The 23,956-nt window shown below is 40.3% G+C and overlaps 1 protein-coding gene across 1 annotated transcript; it reads left to right on the forward strand.

Moving 5' to 3' along the window:
* Positions 1–644: 644 nt before the first annotated feature.
* zc3h4 (zinc finger CCCH-type containing 4) lies at positions 645–22,219 on the forward strand. The gene is made up of 14 exons (XM_030151730.1): positions 645–724; positions 8,543–8,843; positions 8,920–9,027; positions 10,121–10,319; positions 10,944–11,086; positions 12,035–12,131; positions 12,668–12,804; positions 12,970–13,089; positions 13,671–13,782; positions 13,932–14,041; positions 14,961–15,436; positions 16,504–16,814; positions 16,906–17,154; positions 17,383–22,219. Exons 1-14 carry the CDS (start codon positions 645–647, stop codon positions 19,041–19,043), a joined length of 4,104 nt encoding a protein of 1,367 aa, XP_030007590.1. The 3' UTR covers positions 19,044–22,219.
* Positions 22,220–23,956: the final 1,737 nt, after the last annotated feature.

Below are 23,956 nucleotides of genomic sequence, written 5' to 3' on the forward strand. Positions count from 1 at the left end.
TACTTTTCTCCAAAGTGTAATTTCATAGTTTAGCAAACCCTTACTGCAATTAAAGACAAGGGTACAAGACATAATTTATGTGAAAGGAGTAGTCAGATTCCCCAGAACCAGTGCACAGCCTGTTAGTGTATGTTTCAAAGTAGACGTGTTTAACTTCAGAAATACCAACTCTAGCTCGATCATACGTTTCCCTGAATAGTCAATTGTTAATTTGCTGAAATAAAACAGACTGGAGGGTTTAGAACTGTGATATTTATTTCCATTGTAGTCCTTCGTCACGCCTGCAAGTCCACCTAAGGGGGCATTTTACCCTGGTATTTAACATTCGGTAGTTTCCGTGAGAGCGTACAGGAACGTTATTTGTTGTGACGTAATTTTCGGAGAATCCCACCCCCTTTCTCTTTGGAGAAGACAGTCGGCCATTTTAAGTCCATCAGTCGTCATTTCACATCGCTACTGTAGGACGGACAACGTCAGGACTCAATTTCATCATATTTCTCTTACAACTGTAGTGGAGAATTGCCTACTATGAACTGAAACTCTTCCTAAAATCAAAACAAGTAGATCCTAGTGAAGTGACGCATAAGCCAGTAGATTCCAGTTTCGAGTTGTAATTTTTTTGCACCTCAATGTAGCTAGAGGAAATGGCTGTGGAAAGCATGACTGTCCATCCAAACTCCCCAACTACCAACCACGAACACAACAGTCTCCTGACTGACGAAAGGTCGAGTAATTCTACAGTCATATTTAAATGAAATTATTTATTTGTCCTGTGCTTTTACACAAAAAGCCCGGGTTTCTTTTTCTTTTTTTCTGTCAGAGGGATTAAACTCGCCTTTTCTGGAAAACGAGTACAGAGGTAACGAACGCCATGTTGACACGACAACGCCAACTGGGAGGCCAAATAACACCTGGGATAACGATATTCCCTTTCTTTTATTACGTTTTCACAATCAACGATCAATCGATTCAATCGAGCTTGTCTGAAGAAAAAAAGACGAGGTCGAAACTGATGACCAAACATAGTTTCACCGTCATAGTAGTTAGCCACTTCAACGGATATAAAGCATCGGTTAATTAGTTGCCCATTGTTACGAATAGCTGTTTCATTTACGTAATTTCAGCTGATTTTGTGCGTTTTGGCGACACATTTAATGTGATGCCTCAGGTGCAGAAAATGAAGTCGCTGTTTTTGCTAACTGGGCCTACTCCTCGGCCAACTTAGCAAAACTAGCTTGTTGGCTAGCGTTAACTACGAGGGCCGTTTGGCTAAGCTAACAGCTAACGCCTATCATCATTGAGTTTACCTTTTAACGACGTTTTTACAAGCTGCGTCGTTATTTTTTACCATAATCAATATAACCACGTCAGCTTCTGTGAAAATTCGACTAACACGGGCTACTATAATCTGTTCAGACGTATTCATTCTCATCAACATGTTAATCAAGTAGCTCTACGCACTTTGTCTTTGCGCCCAGTTAGCGCCAGTTCGATTTAACACGAATACATTGCAATAATTAGATGTCACAGATCACAAATGGTTGGATCTTGTTAATACTAGTTTTTGAAAGATTGACTAACCACTTTCTGGCCTGCTACCGTTGCCAGCCTCCTGAACGTGTTTGTGTTGCTTGATGGTAATGTTTGTTTTTTGTCTTAACATATCACTTCTGTTCACAGTCGTTCCCACACTGACTCGTTCCAAACATCCACCAAAGTCCCCCCCCAGAAATGTTCAAAAACGTCTGCAAAGCATCCCAGAAGTGTTTCAAGTTAAACACAAAAGTTCCCCTTTTCCACAGTCCCCAGTTGGCAGTTAGGTTTGTTTCCCAGTTCGCCCCAGTTCAAAGTCCCACAAACCCAGTAGTAAGTGTCCTCTCAAGGTTAGGGCAAGTTTCAGTTGATTTGAGTGCAAAATGTGAAGGAAGCCTGTCACAGTAAGTATTCCCCATTTTAATCATGGCCCTTTGCTAATGGTATTAAGTAATCAATCGGTCCACTGAGCTAATAATGTGCCATAATGCATGGTAAGTCCTTTGATTCACTCAGTCTTTACAGATGATGAAGAAAATTGTTCTTTGTTGAACCTTTAGACTTTAACACAGTTGTCTGAAAGAAGGGTGTGTTGATATTTTACCATTAGTTTTATATGAAATCAGAACTTCATTGGCTTATATTGATGACAGACCTGAATTTTAATGCACTTGATCTTTGTTTTGGCTCTAGTAAATTATTAAGTATCCTCTTCAAAAACTTGTTTAGCTTGAGTTCGTTTTGGCAAAATATTAGTTACACATTGTAGTGACTTGGCCTGGTCATTTTGGTGGAATATCACCCAGAGATTGGTCGCATTGTGACTTTTCTCACCAGTGGGGCCAGTTGTTGGTAGCAGGAGTGTGCAGCATCTCGATGAGCCAAAATAGCCATCGGTTTGTGCACATAGAGGATCGCAGGCAGCACCTATTCAACTACAATAATGTGCCTCCATTATTCAGCCAAATCCCTGCGCTACTACCATACACAGCCCTCCACTGTGGCAGGGCTTCATTCAAAGGGCAGCTTTGTAATATGTACTGATAGTGAGGTGAAGGAGAGGCTTGATAGTATTGAGTCTGGTAGAGCTCATAGTTGGTCATTCCAGGGGAAGACTGCAGGTTTAAGGAGCTACAAATTATGGAATTAGTTTTTGATTGTGATATGACACTGAAGTCTTTACTTTTAAGTGTAGAAATTATGGCTTTTTGTTAAAATGAGCTACAGATGGAAATGTAGTTTGTCTGTCGCAAAAACAGTTGTGATAGGGTGATGTTTGTGGTTACTTTTTGTTGTTATTCCACTAAATCTTTTGGATTTAAGCAGAATTGATTGTGTTTTTTCACTTGCCTGGTTGGGCAGGTAGGACAGAAATCTACTTGCCCAAAGTCAGTTTTTACTTCCCTCTATGCATTTTCTTCACATTTAAGAAATAAGAGCTGAGTAAGAGTTATTTGTCATTTTTAGGAGGGATTATTTACAGCCCACTTGGCAGCAAGGCACTGCTCTTGTTGTTGAACCCAAACTTCCAACAAACAATGCATTTCTTAATTTCATCCTCATATTCCGATATCACCAGACTAAACTCCTTTTTCAGATTTGCTGAAATGTAAAGATTCTTTTAGCATTTTAGCACATGTGGAACCTCAAACAGATATGAAAATAGTTTTCTCTCACCTGCTCATTCTGCGAAGTGAGTTTCTAGATTTGCTAGCCCAACGTGGCATTTCCTTTGTCCAGAACAGGCAGAAATACTCATTGTTGAGCCTTAACATATTACTACAGTATCAAGAAAGTAGCTCAAAAAAGGTCAAAGTCCAGTTTTGTGGATAATAGACTACTACCCTTTAAAAGGCTGGACAATTACAGTCTTTTCAGGGTAATATGTTTTTTTCTATCACTTCATCTGAAGTATCAGTAGAGAAAGCTTGTGTTACTGTGCATAAAATCAAAGTTGTATGAATGACTTGGTTCTGTAAATTCTAAAACCTCCCCCCACTTTCAGGCAGATATCTGGGCAGTACTGTAAACATGCTTCTTTGTCCAAACCCCTGATATCTCCAGGTCTCTGTGGATTTAACATCTTTAACAACCTTTATAAGAACATCTCCACAGTGCAGACATTTGTATTGTGTTTGCAAATGCAGAATTGTAAGGTTAGTAGCTTCTTAACTGTGTTTAAGAGATGGAAAGCGTCTGTAAGTTGGCAAACACTGATTGCTTTGGTAGCTGGAAATGGAATGTATCATGACTCTCTGTTCTACAGCTGTAGTTATGACAGACGTTGTGCAGATCATTAGAGCTGATGATTGTTTTGTCCCCAGATGAAGCTGATTTGCTGAGGATGTTGTGGTTGAAGTAGAAGCAGGTTGTTTCTCTGACTTGGTGTCCTATCTTAGAGACTCACAGTAATCCAGTTCACATCATCATCGTGGCCTCAGGCTTCACTCCCGGCCCACTTTGGTTTTGTTGGTTTTGACGGAGAGCCAGAAGGAGCTGCTCAAACACGGAGTCATTCAGCGGTTAATGCGTTTTATTTTTATCTGCACTGAATGTGGACCCTGGTGTCTATCAGGACAAAAGCTGCCAAACCTGTCAAATAAGGGGTTTGTTGGTTATGGCTGAGGATGAAAATTGCACCTTTTCTCATTCCTGAACCCTCGAGGGAAGAAAACACATGATAGTTTTATTAAGTAACAGCAGCTTTAATATCCCTTTCCTCAGTGTTTTTGGAATTTAGACCAAAATTGTCACAGTCATTCTGAAATGTCCTCTTTACCTTTTTATGCAAAGTAGGGTTGCTGCAAAATTAGGTGAAAACATCCTTATGAGATTGTTATGGGCAATATTGCAGCAATATTTAAGACTAGCTGATTAAATAAGAAGTGATATGCTCTAACATACAAACTTAAACAAGCAAAAAATAATGTAATAACTTTGATTGTTTTTATTCATGTTTTAAACAGTATATCTCTACTGTTTCAGATCTCTGCAGTTCAATCACCTTAAATGCCAAATGTATGAACTGCTGTCTTTTGTGATCACATACTTGAACAGGCTGATACTGTGATTATAATTGTGATTCTATTAATTGTTCAGCCCTAGTTTTGATTTAGTTTTGTGCTGCATAATATACTGGATGTCACTGTATGAAAAAAGATTCTACTTTCCTTCCATGACCATAATAGCTCTGTCTGGAAAGAATCACTCGCCACGTCCCTCAAAACTCCAAGAACCTTAGAAGTAAATCACGACTAAGCTAACTTTGTTAGTTTTGTTTTGTGTCAAACAGCAAAAATTAATATTATTATGGTGATTATTGTATGTGGACGCTGATGATGCTGAAGCTCTACTGTACAGCTGCAGGTTTAGTGTCGGTTTACTGTGTTCATATATTAAGACGATGACCTTGATTCATTTAAGCTTAAATTAGAAGACTTAAGGACTGAATGACTTAAACATCTTATCCCATATTATGCAAAGCCATCTCATTCTTATATAGTGAACCGTTAATGTTGCGTAACAACAGAGATCTATGATTACAGGGCAAAAACAAATGTTGCAGTAGTTCTGTTGTAGTTTGTGTTGTAGGATGAATCTTTGTAGTTCATTATTTAGCTTTTGTCGCTTTTGAAAACTGCCATTTTTCTTTTTGTTTCATTCCCTGAAATAATTTGCTGTTAGATTTCATGTCAGTTTCAGTTGTCCGATCCACATCTGAGGCTCTCATTGCTTCATGTTGAAGATTTAGGTCTGAAATCTTAGAACTGTGGCATCACATTAGGAAGAGGGATCTTATGTCTTATATCATTATGGTAAAACTCATGTAATTAAGTCAAATTATCTGTTTTGGAAAACTCATGGGATTAATTGTTCACAAGGATTTAAAAAAGCATTTGGACTGAGGTGCTTTTTGTTATTTGACAGAAAATTATGTGAACAGTGTCAGAAGTGAATATGAAAATAACAGACTTAATTTCCGCTTCTGTTCATGTACTCAGTGGTAATGAATGGTTATGGAAATTGCATTGTCAGCCCTTGAAGAGCCATTGAAAATCTTTTAAACTGTAAAATATGTGGAATCAATGTAATAATTCCTCTTTAATCGGTAGAATCCCTTCGATCCTCAGTGTGTGTTCGTGTTGTAGGTTTGTTCTCTTGTGTAGCTCTGTTCTACATCAGATAATATCCACTCCCAAGGTTTTCTTATGGTTCCTGGTGTGTTTAGGTGTTGTGTTGGGGATTTCTAGGGTCCTAACTCAAGAAAATGTGATATTTGACTAAAACTGAGGTGATTTTGACATATTTTTAGACTCTCACATCCTGTGTTTGTGGAAGACATTTTTCAATAAATACTGAAAAATGTTTAAGAAACAAAAACTTTCAACACGGAAGTCAAGTGAGAACAGACTGCAGCTTATGCATCTGGATAAAATAGGTTTTTATGTGGGTATGGTTCAGGTCCTGCATGTAAGACTTACAATTATAGGAAAACTCTTAATATACATGTTTTATTACTGATTAGTTATATCAGTTTTGTAGTGTGGTGATGTGAATTTTAATTTGTTTATATTCTTATGCGTCGTTCAGTCTGTTTTTTCATTTTGTATAGTGCATAAGTAGTTTATGTTTTGATTTGAGCAGGAGGTGACTATTTTCAGTGTTTGGCTCTTTCTGCTGTTGATTTATAGAAGCTTTAAGGTCAGAGAAAATATTGCATCATCTTAAATATAATTTACAAAACCACTCTTTATAAAGGGTCCTTTATTATGTAAAGATACTTTATTCTGGTGCAATGTGAACCTTTAAAACATCGATGTTTTACCTAATTTTTTTCAATATTGCTTTGATTTTTGTATTTTCTTGTCAAAATAATTTTTTCCACCCCTAGTTCTTTATAGGCTTAGTTTTTCCAACTGGTGGATTGCGTAAAAGTGGGTCATGGACTCGTTGTGAACAGGGTGAGAAGTGTGTGGTAGAAACAAATCGATTAAACTGCTCATGTATCTGGCATCGGACCGTTATTTTGACAGATGTGTTTGCAATATGTGCAGTAAACGTATTGAAAGGCTGAGGTTACATTGTGTATTTGAAGAGCAAATGTTATAAGTATGGATTAATGTAAAATGATGATAAAAAGGGACTAAAACCACTTTAAGATAACACTGACATGTTATTAACAGGCAAATGTGCTTCCATAACTTTGTGTTTTACTGGTGCCTGTGAACAGAGAATATAGTTATGATGTTAATTTCATTATTAGTCATGTGCTGTGGATGTAGGGATGGAAATGTGTCTAGTTTTGCTGAATGTGCTTATCGGCCTGTTGTTGAAGGCACATATTAGAAGTCGTGATCATTCATGAACATTTCAGAGGCAATATTTTCTCTTCTCTTTATTGAAGAGTTAACTTGTCATATATGAAGTCTTTATTTTTAGATTTGATTTTTCAATACAATATAATCAGTTTTAACCATATTAATTGTCATTATGCATATTAGGCTATATGTCATATGTTACTATCATTTTAAATTCCAAATTATACACCGATGTATATGACACTGACTGATGTGTATTGACATATGAACTCTTTATTTTTATGTTCGATTTTTCAATAAAATATATTCAGTCACACAGTCAACTACATCACTCAAAGTGGTCGCGCTCATGGAAGCTGAAAAAAACACCAACAATCATGTTAGGACTATATCGACAACTGAAAGGTGTATTTGCTGTACAACGTAATAGAAACTTTTCGTGACAAGTTAACATAAGTCTTTAATAAAGAGAAGAGAAAACACTGCCTCCGAAATGATCACAACCTTAAGTATGTGCCGTTCTTGGAAAATAAAGCCACCTTTGATATGAATTCTATAAAAGTAGGTCAAGACTTAGTGTGAAACGGGTTGAAAACCGGTGGTCTCATCTTTATTTGGTACAGAACTGACATCATTCCTGTTTGCAGTGGTTTGTTGTTTTTATCATGTGGTATCAGTTGATTTTTACAACCTTTTTGTTACCTTGATTCAACTCCCACTCTTCATAAACAGTCTAAACACACATTAACTTGAGTGTTGAATCAGGTCAGCTGACCCAGGAAACATCAGGTCACAGTCTGTTTCCAGTCCACAGCTGAGTCGAGGTCGCTCATAAACAGCGAGTGTCAATGTCAAGGACAGACGGACTGTTGGGTTCCAGTGTCATCAAATGTAACTGGCTCATTTTTGGTCAAATTGTTGCTTTTGTCCAGTTTCTCAACCAGAAGAGTGTTTGGTGCAAAAAAAGTCATTAGATTCATGTGTAAAACCATCACAGACTGAAGCAGGTTTAAGTTAGACTGACTGGATTCTCCTTCAACTCTTCAGTCAGGAGTTAAAATATGAAACACCCATGCGCCAACATGCAAGAATAAAACCAACAAGAAAGAGTTCAGACTGAGGACAAGGTTTTATTTACACATTATTTTTTGTAGCAGGGTTATTTTTGCAGTTACAAGCCACTAGTTCACATCAGTCTGGACATTATGGCAAAAAAGTTAAATGTTTTTTTTGTTTGTAGTACTTTTTTCACAGTCTAGGAATCATGATTTGCTATTCTTTTGAGAGTGGGCCATCAGCAATACATTCTACACACTGTATTTATTTATTTATTTATTTATTTTGCACATTTGCACATGTAGATTTTATTCTCTGCATATTCTGTTTTGTTTTTATTGTTGTGTGCCTTCTCTTTTGCACCGTGTGGGGCAGTACTCCAATTTTGTACAATGAAAGTAAAGTCTTATCTTAATATAAAATATATTAAAAAATGTCTTTGTCCATCTTAATACAGAAGTTAACATTAAGTTATTTAATGTCAACAAACAACGGTGTACGCTACTACTCTGTACTTGTTTTCCACAGTATTTGTGTTTGACCATGTTATAAAACAGGAGGTTCTCATTGGTTGTCGGCCATTATTGTCTTCGGTTTCCTGTTGAAATGACCCAGTGTCTCATTTCCACATGCAGGCCGGAGGATGGGGAGCTGGAGGAGGGCGAGCTGGAGGATGATGGGGGAGAGATGGAGGAGGAGAAGATTGGAGGCGGGTTCGTAGGAGGAGGAGGAGGAAGTGCAGAAGGAGGCGATGACGGAGGCGGTGGCGGCGATGGCGGAGGGGAAGCGACTGCAGAGAGGACCCGACGGAGCAGGGAACGCCACGGCAGCAGCGAGTCGGACGATGAGAGAGCCCACCGCCGCAAGAGGAAGAGGAAGAAAGAAAAGGAACGGGAGAAGAGGAGGGCAAAGAAGAAACGCAAATCCAAACACAAAGTAAGAGGCGCACCTGCACAGTTACCTGCACCTTCTGCTCCGCTAGAGGATGTTAAGTTTATGTCTTTGTCTCCAGCGTCACGCCTCGTCTGATGATGACCACTCAGACTACAGCGACGAGTCTGACTACAGCCCCAGCGAGAAGAGGAAGTACCGCGAGTACAGCCCCCAGTACCCCCCCTCTGTGAGTCCACAACAACTCCCCCTCATGTCTATCAGGCAGGACCATCCACTATTGAACGGCTGAGTTTGAGGTTTAACCATTTAACACGTCAAACAAGAGACAGTAAAATGTGTTCGTCATTGTATTTGTTGAAAAGCTTTTTAATTATTTTCATTTCAGATACAATGACGAAAATCACAAAACACGTGTATGCACCCCATTCTCCACAATCTCACTTATTTAAAGATTTTCATTACTCCTTGACTCCTCTTTCCTTCATCTCCAGTCCTACCTCCTTGACGTCTCTCTTTGTCTTTTCTCTATTTAAATCTGCTCCTCTTTTCCTCTGTTCTTGACTCCTCTCTTCCTTCTCCTCCTCACCATGTCTCCTCTGGACTCCTGTCTCCTTGTCTCCTCACCTCCTTCCTCCTGAAATTTTCTCTCTTAACGTCTTCTTGCCTCCTTGCTCTCATGTCTGGTAGGATGGACTGAGGTGACAGGAGAAAGAATAATATTGATGTTTTCATCTCAAATCATCATGAACAGGACATCTTACAGCTGTAGACATGAAGTGTCCCAATATTTATGTCCATATAGTTTATAAACATCAATATTTCCTTAAAGTTCAATGGGAGATTTTTCTTCTTAAGTGAGATGTGAAGAAAGTAGGTGGTTAGCTGTGGTTGAAAATTATTATTTACAGTCAGAGTATGAAAAATATTTTAGAAATTTAGAGGTAGAACATTTAAAATCATAGTCATGGATTAAAAAAAAATCCATGTGGAGAGAAAGTAAAGTAAAAACCATCTCTGATACATTTTGGAAGGAAAGATAACAATTTAAACCAAACTAACCAATGCAATGATATTTATTCCAATATAAAACTATATTATGACATTTGTCGTTATTGTTTTGTATCCCAGACCCCTGTTAGAAAAGAAACACCTGAATTCAGCATGTCCACATACTTTTGTCCATATAGTGTCGTTGATAATGGCCAGAGTACCAAACCTTCCAAACCACATTACTGTGGTTCCATCCATGTCATTAATACACTCAGTATCGTCTGTATTGAATTATATAAAAATGACTTATCCTGAACTTTGTCTTTAAGTCTCATGGCTATGGAGGCTCAAAGAAAGGCGGCTACATGAAGATGGACAAGCAGAGCTACGGAGGCTACGACGACTACGACGATGACAACTACGAAGGAGAGGAAGACGAGGACATGGGGGATGAAGACTACGACGACTTCACCAAGGAGCTCAACCAATACCGCAAGGCCAAGGAGGGAGGAGGCCGCGGGGGGAGAGGTGGGGCTGTGAAGGCTGCTTTAAAGACACATACATTGAAAAGTAGACTCAAAATGACCATGAAAATAACTGATATTTAGGCAAGGCAGGTTAGACGATTCAAAGTCCTTTACATAAAACATTAAAAGTGTTACACCAGGTTGCAGGGGAAGCAATAAAAAGTATAATCATGAAAAGAAAAAAAACAACAAAAACAGATAAACAGTTAAAAAACAGAATTTAGAGAATAAAGAACGCTGCTATATACTACTATTTAATATTGAATATAATTGTACTTGTGTTCATGTACTTAAATGTATTGGTCCTTTTTTGCTGCTGCTTTCAGATTTTGTAAACTAGAAGTGATTTGATGAACTGAGGTGTGAATGTATTTAAACCATAATCTACACTTTGTATGTGTGAAATCTTTTTGTTTCACCTCCAGTGCTTTTATTGACCTTTAGCGAAGTAAGCAGGCTTTTCCAATAACAAGTTGCCATGGGGTGTTTTAGTTTTGTTTGCACAGTCCAACACTTTGAATAGAGTTTCTTATCTTTCCAAATTCCTCAGATACAGTTGCAGACGGTTACTGTTGTCGGCCTCTCACGCTCCACTCAGGTTTAATTTTCCTCTTTGTCTCCCCAGGGGGCAAAGGTCGTATGAAGAACCAGCGAGGCCGTGGAGGAATGAGGGGAGGGCGGAGAGGAAGAGGAGGAAGCCGAGGAAGAGGAGGCCGAGGAGGAAAGATGGGAGACGATGATGGAGATGGATACGGAGATGACATGGAGGTGAGGCTTCAGCTTCTATCCTGACGTTTGGAATTCAGTGATAATTCTCTAACACCAGGAAGACTTGATTATTGACACTTAAAAGGAACACTGATAATGCTTCTAAAAGAATTCTGTTCATTGTAACAGTAAAAGATATTATAAACACCATATAATAGTAATAATCAGTTTGTCATGGTTTAATATGCCTGTACATGTCCTTATATGTAGTATATATTTATTTTATTGGTAGTATAGAGTTAGTCTTTTGTATATTTTAGTAGTGATATTTGTATATTTAATATCTTTGTAGTTTTTGTATATTGCCAATATTTTTCTGTATTTTGTGTTTATTGTTTATTCTTGTTTTTTCTTGTTAAATGCCAGGCTAGTCTTTCTGGGGTCCTCTTAAGAAAAAAAAAAGTTCAGGATGCAAAATCACAATACACAGATCCAGTTACAGTACATACACAGATCTAGTTACAGTAAGAAAGAAATGTGATATTTTATACAGTCTTTTTGCACTTTAAGTGTTTTGCTGCTAAACAGAATTGGAGCCGCTAAACAGATTTTCATTGTTCCTGTAACAGTGACAATAAAGATCTATTCTATTCTCTTCTATTCTATATAATTTGAATACTAAAATATTCATGTAGCACTAACAATATTCTCTTTTTTTATCTTATTACACATGCATTGGAACTTCACTCATTAAAAATAATTCTGGAAAAACTCATTGCTTCTTTATTTCAGCAGGTTCAACTACTGTAGTGGCCTTTTACACAGCAACATAATGCGTTGTTCTAACCCTTTACCCTTTGACCTGTAAGGGCTGCACTCTGGGATCACTATGTTTAGTCTTTTTCAAGAGATATTTGACTATCTCCTAAAAACAGAATAATTTGTTCCAAGCTGATGGTTGTTCTAGAGCTGTGTCAGGTCTGATTCTTATAAAATCTGTCCTCACAGTATGGAGAGGATGACTATGACAACATGGGGGACGATGACTACGACGACTACTCAAAAGAACTCAATCAGTACAAGAAATCCAAAGACAGAGGCAGAGGTGAGTTTGGACCAGGAGATGTTCATGCCTTTTAAAACCCCTAAAACAGAGAGTTTGTAAATGATGCCAACTCTTGTTTTCATTTATAAAGTCCAGTGATGTATTGTCGTGTTTGGAAACAATGAAGCACACATCCATGTCACATGGTCCTTTTAGGAGGAAGTCATGACATCACCACTGTTAATTCAACATGGATTCTGAGTTCTAGGCATTGACATCTCTGTTTTGTCTAACAGCTGTTGTGCAGTTAAATGTTTTTTTTGGTTTTTTGTTTTTGTTTTTTTTATCACGATACAACAGACTACATTAGAAAAGATAAGACTTTATTGATTCCACCATGGAGATTATACAGTTGACAGCAGCAAGTACAAACATAAAGTGTAGGGAAAACATTTACAGTGTGATTTAAAGATACTTTTACTAAAAGGATCCTGTGGACACAGATGTTCAACAGTGTGAATGTAGACTTTGTGTTTTTTAAGTTATCATTCTTGAAGAATCTCCTGCACATGCTCAGTCCTGTGTTTGTGTGTCAGGAGGTAAAGGTGGCCGTGGTCGCGGTAGAGGGAAAGGAATGCGCGGTATGATCCGAGGAGGAAAAGGCCGAAACCGAGGCCGAGGAAGAGGAGACATGGGAAACGACGATGACAACAACGGAGACATGGACAACGGGGTAAGAGTGTGTCTTCACATCTACTCTTGCATCATAAATGAACCAGTGTACGTCACAAAAGATAGTTTCTTTACTGTTTTTAGTCCTGAGAAGCAAAAGAATTAAGTACAATAATTTTTTTCTTACACATGACTTGACACTGAATTTTCACCTTCTGTGTTTTAGGACGGATGTGGAGGTGCAGATGGTGGACCTGGATCAGGAAGGAGAAACCAGAACGATAAGCACCAGGATAAGAAAGGAAAGGCCATCTGCAAGTACTACATAGAGGGCAGATGTACCTGGGTAAGACACTCCTCTGGTGATATGTAGATACATACGTCATCAAACTGTAAATGATCATTATAAATCTGAAAAGTAAGTCAGGTTAATTATTTTGTGTTTATTTTAATCTACATTTATAAAACACAAACACAACAAGATTACATGAGTTTTAGTAACCCCTCAAATGGTGGAAAACAATGTGGAAGTAATGATGAAATGTAGCATTCACCCAGCTAAATGGAAAGAACGCTGATGGTTATACAAAATAGTTGTGGTTTGTTATAATAGAAGAATCTACATGATTTAATCCAATCTGAAGTGATTCTAATTATGTGGAGAAATAACCACTAAGATACAATAGAATAGAAACATTGACTGTGATGTCGCATTTTATTGTATGACTCAGTTACATTTATGTTCTGTTAGCGTTTGTCTTAACAATAAACTCATTCAACTCTTGTACAAATAAATCCAAACTTGGACTTTAACAGAACACTTTTAACCATAAAAAATGGATCTGTAGTGTTGTTTGTGCAGTTCTGTCAGACTATCTGCAGAACTCTGAACCGTTACTGTTCACTGAGTCCACTTTCAAACACCAGGGGGACCACTGCAACTTCAGCCATGACATTGAGCTGCCAAAGAAGAAAGAGCTGTGCAAGTTCTACATCACTGGATTCTGTGCCCGAGCTGACCACTGTCCCTACATGCATGATATCCTTTCACTTGTATTCAACTCCTGCCTGTTTGTCCAGTTAGAAATTCAGCTTAAATGTGGAAATTATGCATTTTTCTTCTAATCACAATGAGAATATTCCTTTCATAACATTTCACAATGCGTTTCTCCTTGACTCTCACTCCACGTGAATTCCCCTGTAAGTTGTTCCACACCACAGGAAACTGTGTCAACGGTGATGAGTGTATGTTCTCCCATGACGCCCTCAACGATGACACACAGGAGCTGCTCAACAAGGTACATCTTTTATGTAGTTTAGCTTTATAAGGTAAACCTCCTTCAAAGTCTAAAAGATGTACAGTCTCTATACGTAACAGAAGCTAACAGCTGTGTTTAATCTTACCTGTGTTAGCTGGTACTGAAACTGCTGGAAACCACAGATGAATGAAAGCGTTTCAGGTGTAGTAACAGTAACCATGGAGGGCGGGGCTAAGTGAAGACGCAGTTTCAGAGGCTTTAATTGTTCGTCTGAATGTTTCTGTTCATTAAACCATCCATGTTTGTTTCCATGTCAGATGACCACAGCAGTAATTCAGGAGTGTCAAACTCGTTTTAGTTCAGAGGCCACATACAACCCAGCATGATCTCAAATGGGCAGAACCAGTAAAATAATAACAGTGAAAAAGTAAAATTACATGATGAAAATGTTTACATCTACAAAGTATCCTTTAAAAAATGTGAATAACCACAAACAACCTAAAATTTCTTAAAAATAGTGCAGTTTTAACTCAGTTCATCATCTTCACATGGACCTACAAATACACATTAACAGACAGAATATTGATAGAATTAGTTATTTTTCTCAAGACATTTCAGGTTCGTATTTGTTCAGATCATTTGCATTTTTTGTTGAAAGATAGTTTGTAAATGTAAACATTTTCATATTTAAATTATTTACACTAAAATAACGACAGGAGTTTATAGTTGTCATTATTTATGTTATTAGGATACTATTTTACTGGTCTGACCCACTTTAGATCATACTGGTCTGTTTGTGGAACCTGAACTAAAATGATTTTAACATCATTCATTGTTAATATGTTCAGTGTAATTTCTGACATTCATTCCATGGGTTGGATTGGACCCTTTGGTGGGCTGGTATTTATGTTTGACACCCCTGCAGTAAGTGTTTGCGTTGTCGTCTCTGTTGTCGTAGATGTTGGCAGAAGATGCTGAGGCTGGAGCTGAAGATGAGAAGGAGGTGGAGGAGCTGAAGAAACAGGGGATCAACCCTCTCCCCAAACCCCCTCCTGGAGTGGGCCTCCTCCCCACCCCCCCTCGGCCCATTCCTGTAGACGCAAACGCTGCAGCCTCGGGGGACTTCAGCGTGCCTCCACCCAGTGACTTTGGGGGTCACCCTGGACCCAACCAGGGGATCAGCATCAGCAAATGTCCACCAGGCCCAGGACCTGGACCTGTCCCTGTCCCTGGGCCTAATCCCTGCACTGCCCCTCCAGTCCATCCACCTGAGGGAAGTCCTTACCAAGGAGGACCGCCAAATCCCAGTGTCCCTCCTCCCCACATGGGACCCCCACCTCCTTGTGGAGGAGGGGGAGGCAACAAGAAAATCCCATCGCTCTTTGAGATTAAAGTCCAACCAACAGGACAGCTGGCTCAGAAACTGGCAGTGAGGTGAGAATTGAGTTTGTATGTCCACAATTGATCCACAACTACCAAGATACAAATAAACTGAGCATCGAAAGAAACTTATCACATATTCTATGTGATGCCATTTCACACCATTTTATTAAATATGAAAACAAATTCTTTCTTGTTCTTAAAAACATTTAATTAACAAACAAAATACAACAGACAACAAAACAGTGGATGAGTATCCAGAGGATAATGTAAAATATGACAAAGGGTAGTTCAACAAAGGTCACATTTAGCAACAAGCAATAATATTAATCTACAGCAAGTCAAAGATTGAAAGTCCAGATCAGTGTCCTCAGTACTGGGTATGTCCTCCCTGAGCCCTAACACAGGCTGTGCATCTTCTGTGCATACTCTGAATTAACCTCCTGATTCTATCTTGGGGGATGCTGTCCCACTCTTCCTGAAGGGCCTGTATGAGCATCTGGCGGTTGCCAGGTGCTGGACACCTAGCATACACGCCAGAGTATGCGCAAAAGGTGCACAGCCTGTGTTAGAGCTCAGGGAGGACATAGCCAGTACTGAGGACACTGATCTGGACCATTTGGTCAGTCTTTGACTTGCTGTGGATTAATAATGTTGCTTGTTGCTAAATTTTTGTTGAACTACCTTTTGTCATATTTTACATTATCCTCTGGATACTCATCCACTGTTTTGTTGTTTGTTGTATTTTGTTTGTTAATTAAATGTTTTTTAAGAACAAGAAAGAATTTGTTTTCATATTTAATAAAATGGTGTGAAATGGCATCTCATAGAATATGTGATAAATTTCTTTTGATGTTCAGTTTATGTCACATAAATAGAACACTTGACTACTGAATTAACCATTAACTGTTTGTCAGTTAAACAGGATCGTATTCTCTCTACATTGCATCATGTCAAATCTCAGTCATGTTGAATCCTATCACATTCATTTCATGTGTTTCTTTAAAGTATCAGGTCGTTGTTGGTGCATCATAATGTGATTTTATTCAAGTGGGTTTATGTTGGTACTCTCCATCCTGGGTCCACTGTGCGACCCCTAACCTCAGTTTCTTCTCTGTTAGAAGCCAGACCCCTGCCACCACCCAAAGTCAGACTACAGCACCTGGAGCCCAAGTGGCCCCCGGCGCCCCCCCAACTTGCTTCCCTGCTCCCCCAGGCATGATGTCCCCCGACATGCAGGCGATGGGCCCCAACCTTGGAATGAACCAGGGGCCTCCCGCCATGGGACCTGGTGGAGCTCCCATGATGGGAGGATTCTCAGGGGATGGCCCCCCAGGTATGCCCCCAGGTGCCGCTCAGGGTGGGGCCAACTTCTTCAACAACTTCTTCAATCAGCAGGAAGGGATGAACATGGAAGGGGTGGTGCAGGAAGGTGAGAGAAGAACCCAGATCTACTAAAAAGAGTAAATAACAGTATTAAACAGGTTATGTTTGGACTCACTGATGCATGTCTTTCCTCTCAGGAGACAACTACCAGGGCTTCTCTGGCATGGACGACAGAGGAGCTGCAGGGAAATTTGGGAATCAGTCAGGCGGCCCAGAAGGTTCTGCTAACGGAACTTCAGCAGGTCATGGAGGGATTTCAGTGCCCGACTTCTTGCCTCCGGCGCAGAGAGTCCTGTTCATGAGGATCCAACAGAAGCAGCAGGAGGAGGAGGAAAGAGCTCGTAGGATGGCAGAGGGAGGAGCCGAGAAGAGCAGGGAAACAGAAGGTAGACGCACTGAGCATGTGCACCTGTTTAACACAGTCAGAATGGGCTTAAAAAGTTTCACGTGTAAAATATTGAAACCTTCAGGATTCAGTCTGTGAACTCCGGTTTCAATTGAAGGTTTTAGATCAGAAGTTTCATGTCTTAGTTCAGATCTGGACCTTCTGGTTTCTGTATGAAGTCCTTGAAGTTGAGTTTCCTGCTTTAACAGCCAAATGTTATCTTCTCCAGGTGACTCAGGGAACTGGTATTCCAGTGAGGATGAGGATGGGGGCGGTAGTGTGACCTCCATCCTAAAGACACTCCGTCAGCAGACCCAGCCTCCTCAAAAACCAGATGGACCCCCAATGGACCCTCGTCTCCAAAAGGCGTCTGCTGCCAACCCCCCCTCTCGGCCGGCAGACCCCCGCTTGGCTCGGGACCCGCGGCTCGCCCGTGCTGCCGAGTCCGAGTCCGCCCACTCTATCCCTGCTCCGTCATCATCTGGACCCCCCGCCGACCCCAGGTTAGCCAGGTTAGCTGCTGCAGCCTCTGCTTCCTCCGCCCCCCATCCTCCCTCTGGTCATAAACCAGAGCCTCCGCTGGTCTACAAACCCCCCCCTCTCACGGCCCCGGCAGTAGAGGAGGAGGACACAGAGCGTGTCCTCCGGGACAAGCCTGTGCCCATTCCTCTGGACCCTCTGATGGGCATGGCTCTGAGAGACCCCCGCTCACAGCTGCAGCAGTTCAGCCACATCAAGAAGGACACAGTCCTCCACATGCCGGCCTTCTCCAAAACCATCACCTGGTCCCCCGAGGACCTGCTCCCACTCCCCATCCCCAAACAGGACCTCCTCCCGCTCCCACCCGGCATCCCCCCCATCTCGTCCCTGGGCCCTCGTCTGTCCCGTGCCCAGCAGCAGCTCCACACGGCCCTCCCTCACACGCAGCCCCCTCCCATCCCGCCTCCTCCTTCCTTGGAACCCCCCTCGTCCTCATCAGGCTCCTCCCTCCCGGATTTTGAGCTGCTGTCTCGGATACTGAAGACTGTCAACTCCAGCCCGTCCCAGACCCCCCCCACCTCCTCGTTGTCAACTCCTACAGCCCCCATGCTGCTGGGTCAGACCTCCCCTGTTCCCTCTGCTTCTGCAGAGAAGCCCGTAGACCCCCGCGTGTCTCGTAAAGGCCCCACAGACCCCCGGCTTCAGCCGCAGAAGTCTGCACTGAAGCAGCCCTCAGAGCCGGCACCTCCCCCCGTCTCCTCTGCACCTCCTGCAACGACGTCCTGCTCCTCCCCTCCTGCCATTGCACCCTATGACCCCAGGTTGCTGTCTTCAGGAGGGGCGGGGCGCAGCGTGGGGGCAGGGGCACCCGGGGGCGCCAGCGTACTGAGCAGCATCAGCTTGTACGACCCTCTGACTAACAAACCAGGCAGCCCCGGGGCCGGCAGCGGCTCGCCCAACTCCGAGTCTAAATCCAGCGACCCCTCCTCAGGTAAACCCAAGTCCAAGGAGCCCCTGTTTGTCCGTAAGTCGGCATTGGACCAACCAGAACCTGAGAAAACCGGAGAGCAAGGCACAGATCGATACAACAGCTACAACCGGCCCCGGCCTAAGCCTGCGCCCTCGCCGAACTCCACAGCCCAGGGGGGGGTGTCTGGGGCAGCAGCGGCAGCAGGAGGTCAGGGTCCCTCTGGGGCCACCGGAGACCAGGGGCCCGCGGGCGTTCACAACCTACCGGTGCCGTCTCTGTTCGGCGTGGTGAAACAGGCAGCCAAGCCCAGCGGGACAGGGAGCCCCTTCGGCGGGAGCAGCCCCGCCCAGTCGGACCCGGCAACCACAGAGCAGGACAATGCCTCACTGAAGGACGTTTTCAAAGGCTTCGACCCCACGGCCTCGCCGTTCTGCCAGTGACCCCAGCCTCTTTAACGCTGACTGTGGTCGGACTTTGGCTTATTTTAACATTTGTGGACACTGAAGAAACCAGTGAAAAGAAAAAGACGCCTGAAAGACTGAGACGAGAACGAACTGATGTCACTAGTTTCACATATACATAAAAATCACACTTTACCATAGTGTCGAAGATTTAGATTCTATAACAGACTGTCGGGTTACGGGAGGGTTTGAGTCAAATCTCTAATTCTATTTTAAACAAACTTATTGATGTATAAATAAATGTATTCTCTTCATCTCAGTGCTCGATGAAAACTGTTCAGACGGCGTCAAAAACACATTTATATGGAATTTTAGCTTCACATCTTTTTCTTTCATTTCTCTGCGTTTTTTTGTTCATCCGCTCATCTTCAGACTGTTTGACGTGCTTGTCAGTATTCAGGGCAGTGAAACTCCGCCCTGTTATCAGCGTATTTCCTTGTTTTTGTGATTAAACCAACAACACTGAACTCCTTTAGAAAACAGTTTGCCTTTCACTGTCACCTTTGACCTCATCCATACATTTAGTCATCGTTCACTCAAACACATCACACTTTCAGCACAAACAGCTCAACCTAAATCTATATTCTGCTTGATTTTTCTGTTTTTTAGTATTTATTTTTCTACTTCTTTGCACTGTTTGTGTCCTGAGAGTTGTACTAATGTTTTTAATCCATAACCTCTTCATTTGCAGTTTAATTTCAGAAAATGACTCTGAGCTTGTTCTAACAGGAAATGACCTCTGACCTTCACTTCCCCTTCTCTGTCCTCATACGACTGCGGTTCATTTGACTCATTTTTCCTCTTCGAGCTGCTTCACAAATGCAGCTTCTGTAGCTTTAAAATGGAATCTGACGACTGAACATCCTCATTCCTCATGTCCAAGAGGAGATCTTAGGCTGCAGGGATATTTCTCTAGTTTTTGTTCACCTCCAGTACAACTATCGCCAGGGTCGGACTGAACAATATCAGCCCAAATGTGACGACTTCTGATCGGTGAAGGACATCCGTTTGGGACATGTCTGAATGTCTCCAGGCTAGTTTCTGATCATTCTGTTAGCAGTGCATCATAGAGCTGTAATCACTGGAGGATTCACAGGTCAACCTGCCCTCGCCAACGACCCAAGACTGAGCAACCAGTATCACAGAGGAACCGCTGTGTTGTTTTCCAGTCAGACCACAGTAGAAGCCTGTAGTTTCATGGTCACCTGATACCAATGTAACCATGGTTAAAACAACAATCTGGCCAACAGCTGACGTTGATACTGATGTGTTTATTTGGCTTTTTTTTTTCGTTTCCATGACGTCTCAGTTGACATCAGTAGACGTGTTTCCACAAACTCATCCAATGCACAATTTGATATTTTGCATCGGAAAATGTTTGTGGAAACAAGCAAAAAAAGTGTTGTTTTTTTTTGCCAAACAGTAAATTCGCATAGAAGAAATGGAAACTTTTTTTTGAACAAACATTTAAGTCACATGACTGATCAGCTGTTCGTCTTCCAGATTTTCTGATAAAGTGAAAAATGTCAGGTCCAACTGCTCTTGATGAGACTGAATTATTCCGCTGACTCACCCATGAGCCATTTAGATGAAAACAACAACTTAATGGTTGACTTGTTCTACTTTGTTAATTCCAGCCCTGTGTAATGGAGCCTACGGCGCCTCCTGCTGGAGATTATTCACTGTGGATCACTTCATGGAAGCGCGGAATTTGTAGTTTTGATTTTGCAACTTCTGAATTTTACTTCCAATTTGCTGAACACTTTAGGCAAAGACAACCAGCGATTTTCACTTAAATTCATTACTTTAGTTTTTACACTTATTATAAAGACATGGGACTTTGGAGATTCACATGGTTTCATTATGACCTGGACTGGAACGGAACTGAATTTGATGATGATTCGATAATAGATAAATATTGTGAAAAAAGGTAAATGACACGCACATCCAAAATTAGAGGTGTGCAGGATCGCAAAAAGTAGAACGTGAAAAAATAAAGGAAGGTCCGCACAACCTGTGAGCTCCCAAACCAGTCTGATGAAGGGCCTCGGCCCAAAACATCACCAATAGATAAATATTGATCATTGATACTGGTGAACGTCATTTTATTTCTGATGGCGTCAAAAAGCCAAAATACTGAGTCTAGACCTAAGAGAAACTCCATAAACCTCTATCATCCATCACTTCCTTCTTCCATTTTGCAGTTTGAGCTGCAAAAGTCCATAGTACATTCATAGTTTTTTTCACATTTATCCATGTCATCAAAGGCATAAACACATCAGCATTAGACTTCGACTCTACAATCACTGATGATTAAAAGAAAACATTGCACTGTGTGAACTTGACAGACGAATAGGATGCTTTAATTCACCGTCTCCATCTGGTTCATTGTTTTATTAAACTTGGAGTCGTCTGATTGGTCGGTGGAATCACGACGGTCGCTGCAGGCTTTGGGCTGTAGTCGTCTGACAATCATAAACCAGACTTGGACCTAAAACTGAACCAGGAAACTTGTCTTAACCCGCTCTTCATTTGATAAATAGACTGAACCCATTTTCCCAGATTCACAGTTCATGTGGGAAACAATCATGTAGGTGTTTATCGCCTTCACTGAACAGGGTCTAGATCATTCCCATGTCATCACTCACCTAAAACCTGAACTGGAGTCTGTAGATGTTCTACACAAAGCCCCAGACATCAGGAACGTCGTCAACCCTCTTGTAAAAAAGACAAAAATAGAAAAAAAATGTTGATCATTTTAATTTATTTTTTATACTCGGGTAAATTTACTTCTTCACTTAAGGTTCTATGATGCAGGCGGGCTGTAACTGTGTGGACAGAGCAGAAAGACTTATTTTTTTATTTGGTTTTGTGTATAAAGATTCATCTTAACAAGAAGAAATAATCACTATCGGCTTAATTCCACCAGGACGTTGAACCCTGGGTGGAGTGTTGGCACAAAGTGTGAACGTTGTTGTTGATTCACTCTTTGCTTTACAGTTTTGTTGTTTTTGTAAATGTGTTGTATGTTTTTTTTTTTTTCTTGCCATGTACATTTGAGGAGTTGCATCGTGGAAGGGGTGGAGTTTTCTAACTGTACACTGTAGGTGAGGTTGTCAAAGTATTTAAATAAAGTTGACACGTGATCAACCAGGTAAAACTTTCTGTGGTTTTAATGTGACGTGAAGCCGTTTTTCTCACCTTTTTATTAAACTTGTTAGTAGAAGAAAATTGGGTTATACATGTTGCTCTTCAGTACATGACAATAAGTCATAACAAAGCAGATAGTGAAAACAAAGTAGATAAAGAGTTAAAATGAAATTAATTTTACAAAAAGGAATATATATATTTTTACATATATACACATACATTTTTTTTTTTTTAAATTGATTTTGCACAACGAATCAGACATTAAGACAAACACAAATTGTGTAGGTGAGATCAGAAAATCCTGTTGGGTTTATAAAAATAACCTCATTATGGCATTAGCTTAAAGAAAGACAATAAGAATAAAACAATAATATACGAAGTACAACAAAAATGTAAACAGAGAAATACATACATACATACACATCATTAGAAAAGGGCCCACACTTTCTCCCATCATTTTATGACTACAGTTTCTGAACTGGTAGGAAACTTAAGAATCCAAAAAAACAAAAAAAAAAGAAAATGTGAACTAGAAAATAAAGATAAAAAAAAAAAAGGTACATGCACATCAGTAAATCAGCATAGACAATAACAGCTGTAAAATTAGTAAGTTTGTCTGCCCCCTCTGAACCTTTTCCATTCATAACTTCTCCTACAATAGTGTCTTGGTGTGATATCTGCAATTTTTCTCACTTTTTTGTCCTAGTTTTCACCAGTGTGTGAAATACAGGAGGATCTAATTATAGACATGGAACAGCATGTTTTAATTAGTGGAGAATTTACATGTTTCCGTTACCTTAGAATTAGTGGTTCTGTTTCAACAGGAGCCGAACAGACTTTATTTTATACCAGATGAAATCCACTGTTAAACTTTGAAGAATTACAACTATAACCTCTACATTTAACCTTTACTTAGTGATTTATCATCATTTATTATAATTTTGTCTGTAATTTGCTTTTTTTTTTCAGTCAAAATAGGTATTTTCTTGTATTTAATTCACTGATCATGCAGATGTTCATTAAAGCTCAGAGTAAATTCAAAGGCTATACAAGTAAATCTGCCTTGCCTTGCCTAAAAGTCTGCATATTGTTTACATCAGAAGACGAACAGGTACTTTTGTAACAGTCCAGGCTCTGACATGTCTGTAACCCATAAAGACCCAGTTCTACTTATGTATCAGTTCCCAAATAATTTTTTAATCTCTATTTAACCTTTAAGTGATTTGTCACCATCTATTCTAATATTATCCTCTGTATTTGGCATTTTTTCAATGTAAATCATGTATTTTCCGATACAGTCACGGAAAAAATGATTAGAGCATCAAAAGTCATCAAAAACAATGATTATGCATTCAAGTACTAACTCCTGTGTGTATCATGTGACTGAAACAGACAGAAAAGAAAACATGGAATGTCTAAAAGCACTGTTTTTGTCAGTACAATGCCATAGATATTTATGTAAGAACTGAAGTGATTTTGGTTATAATCAAGAAAACATGTTAAATGGATAGATATCAGCTCTGAAATTAAACTACTATGAGCTATTTTTGTTGTTTTCATTATATTTGTCCAAACAAATGTACAGGGGTTGGACAAAATAATGGAAACACCTTAAAAAATCAACAAAATATAATTTAATATGGTGTAGGTCCACCTTCTGCGGCAATTACAGCCTCAATTCTCCGAGGTATTGATTCATACAACTTGTGAATTGTTTCCAAAGGAATTTGAAGCCATTCTTC

Source organism: Sphaeramia orbicularis, chromosome 13 (assembly GCF_902148855.1).
Source record: "Sphaeramia orbicularis chromosome 13, fSphaOr1.1, whole genome shotgun sequence".
In the NCBI taxonomy this organism is placed as follows: Eukaryota; Metazoa; Chordata; class Actinopteri; order Kurtiformes; family Apogonidae; genus Sphaeramia; species Sphaeramia orbicularis.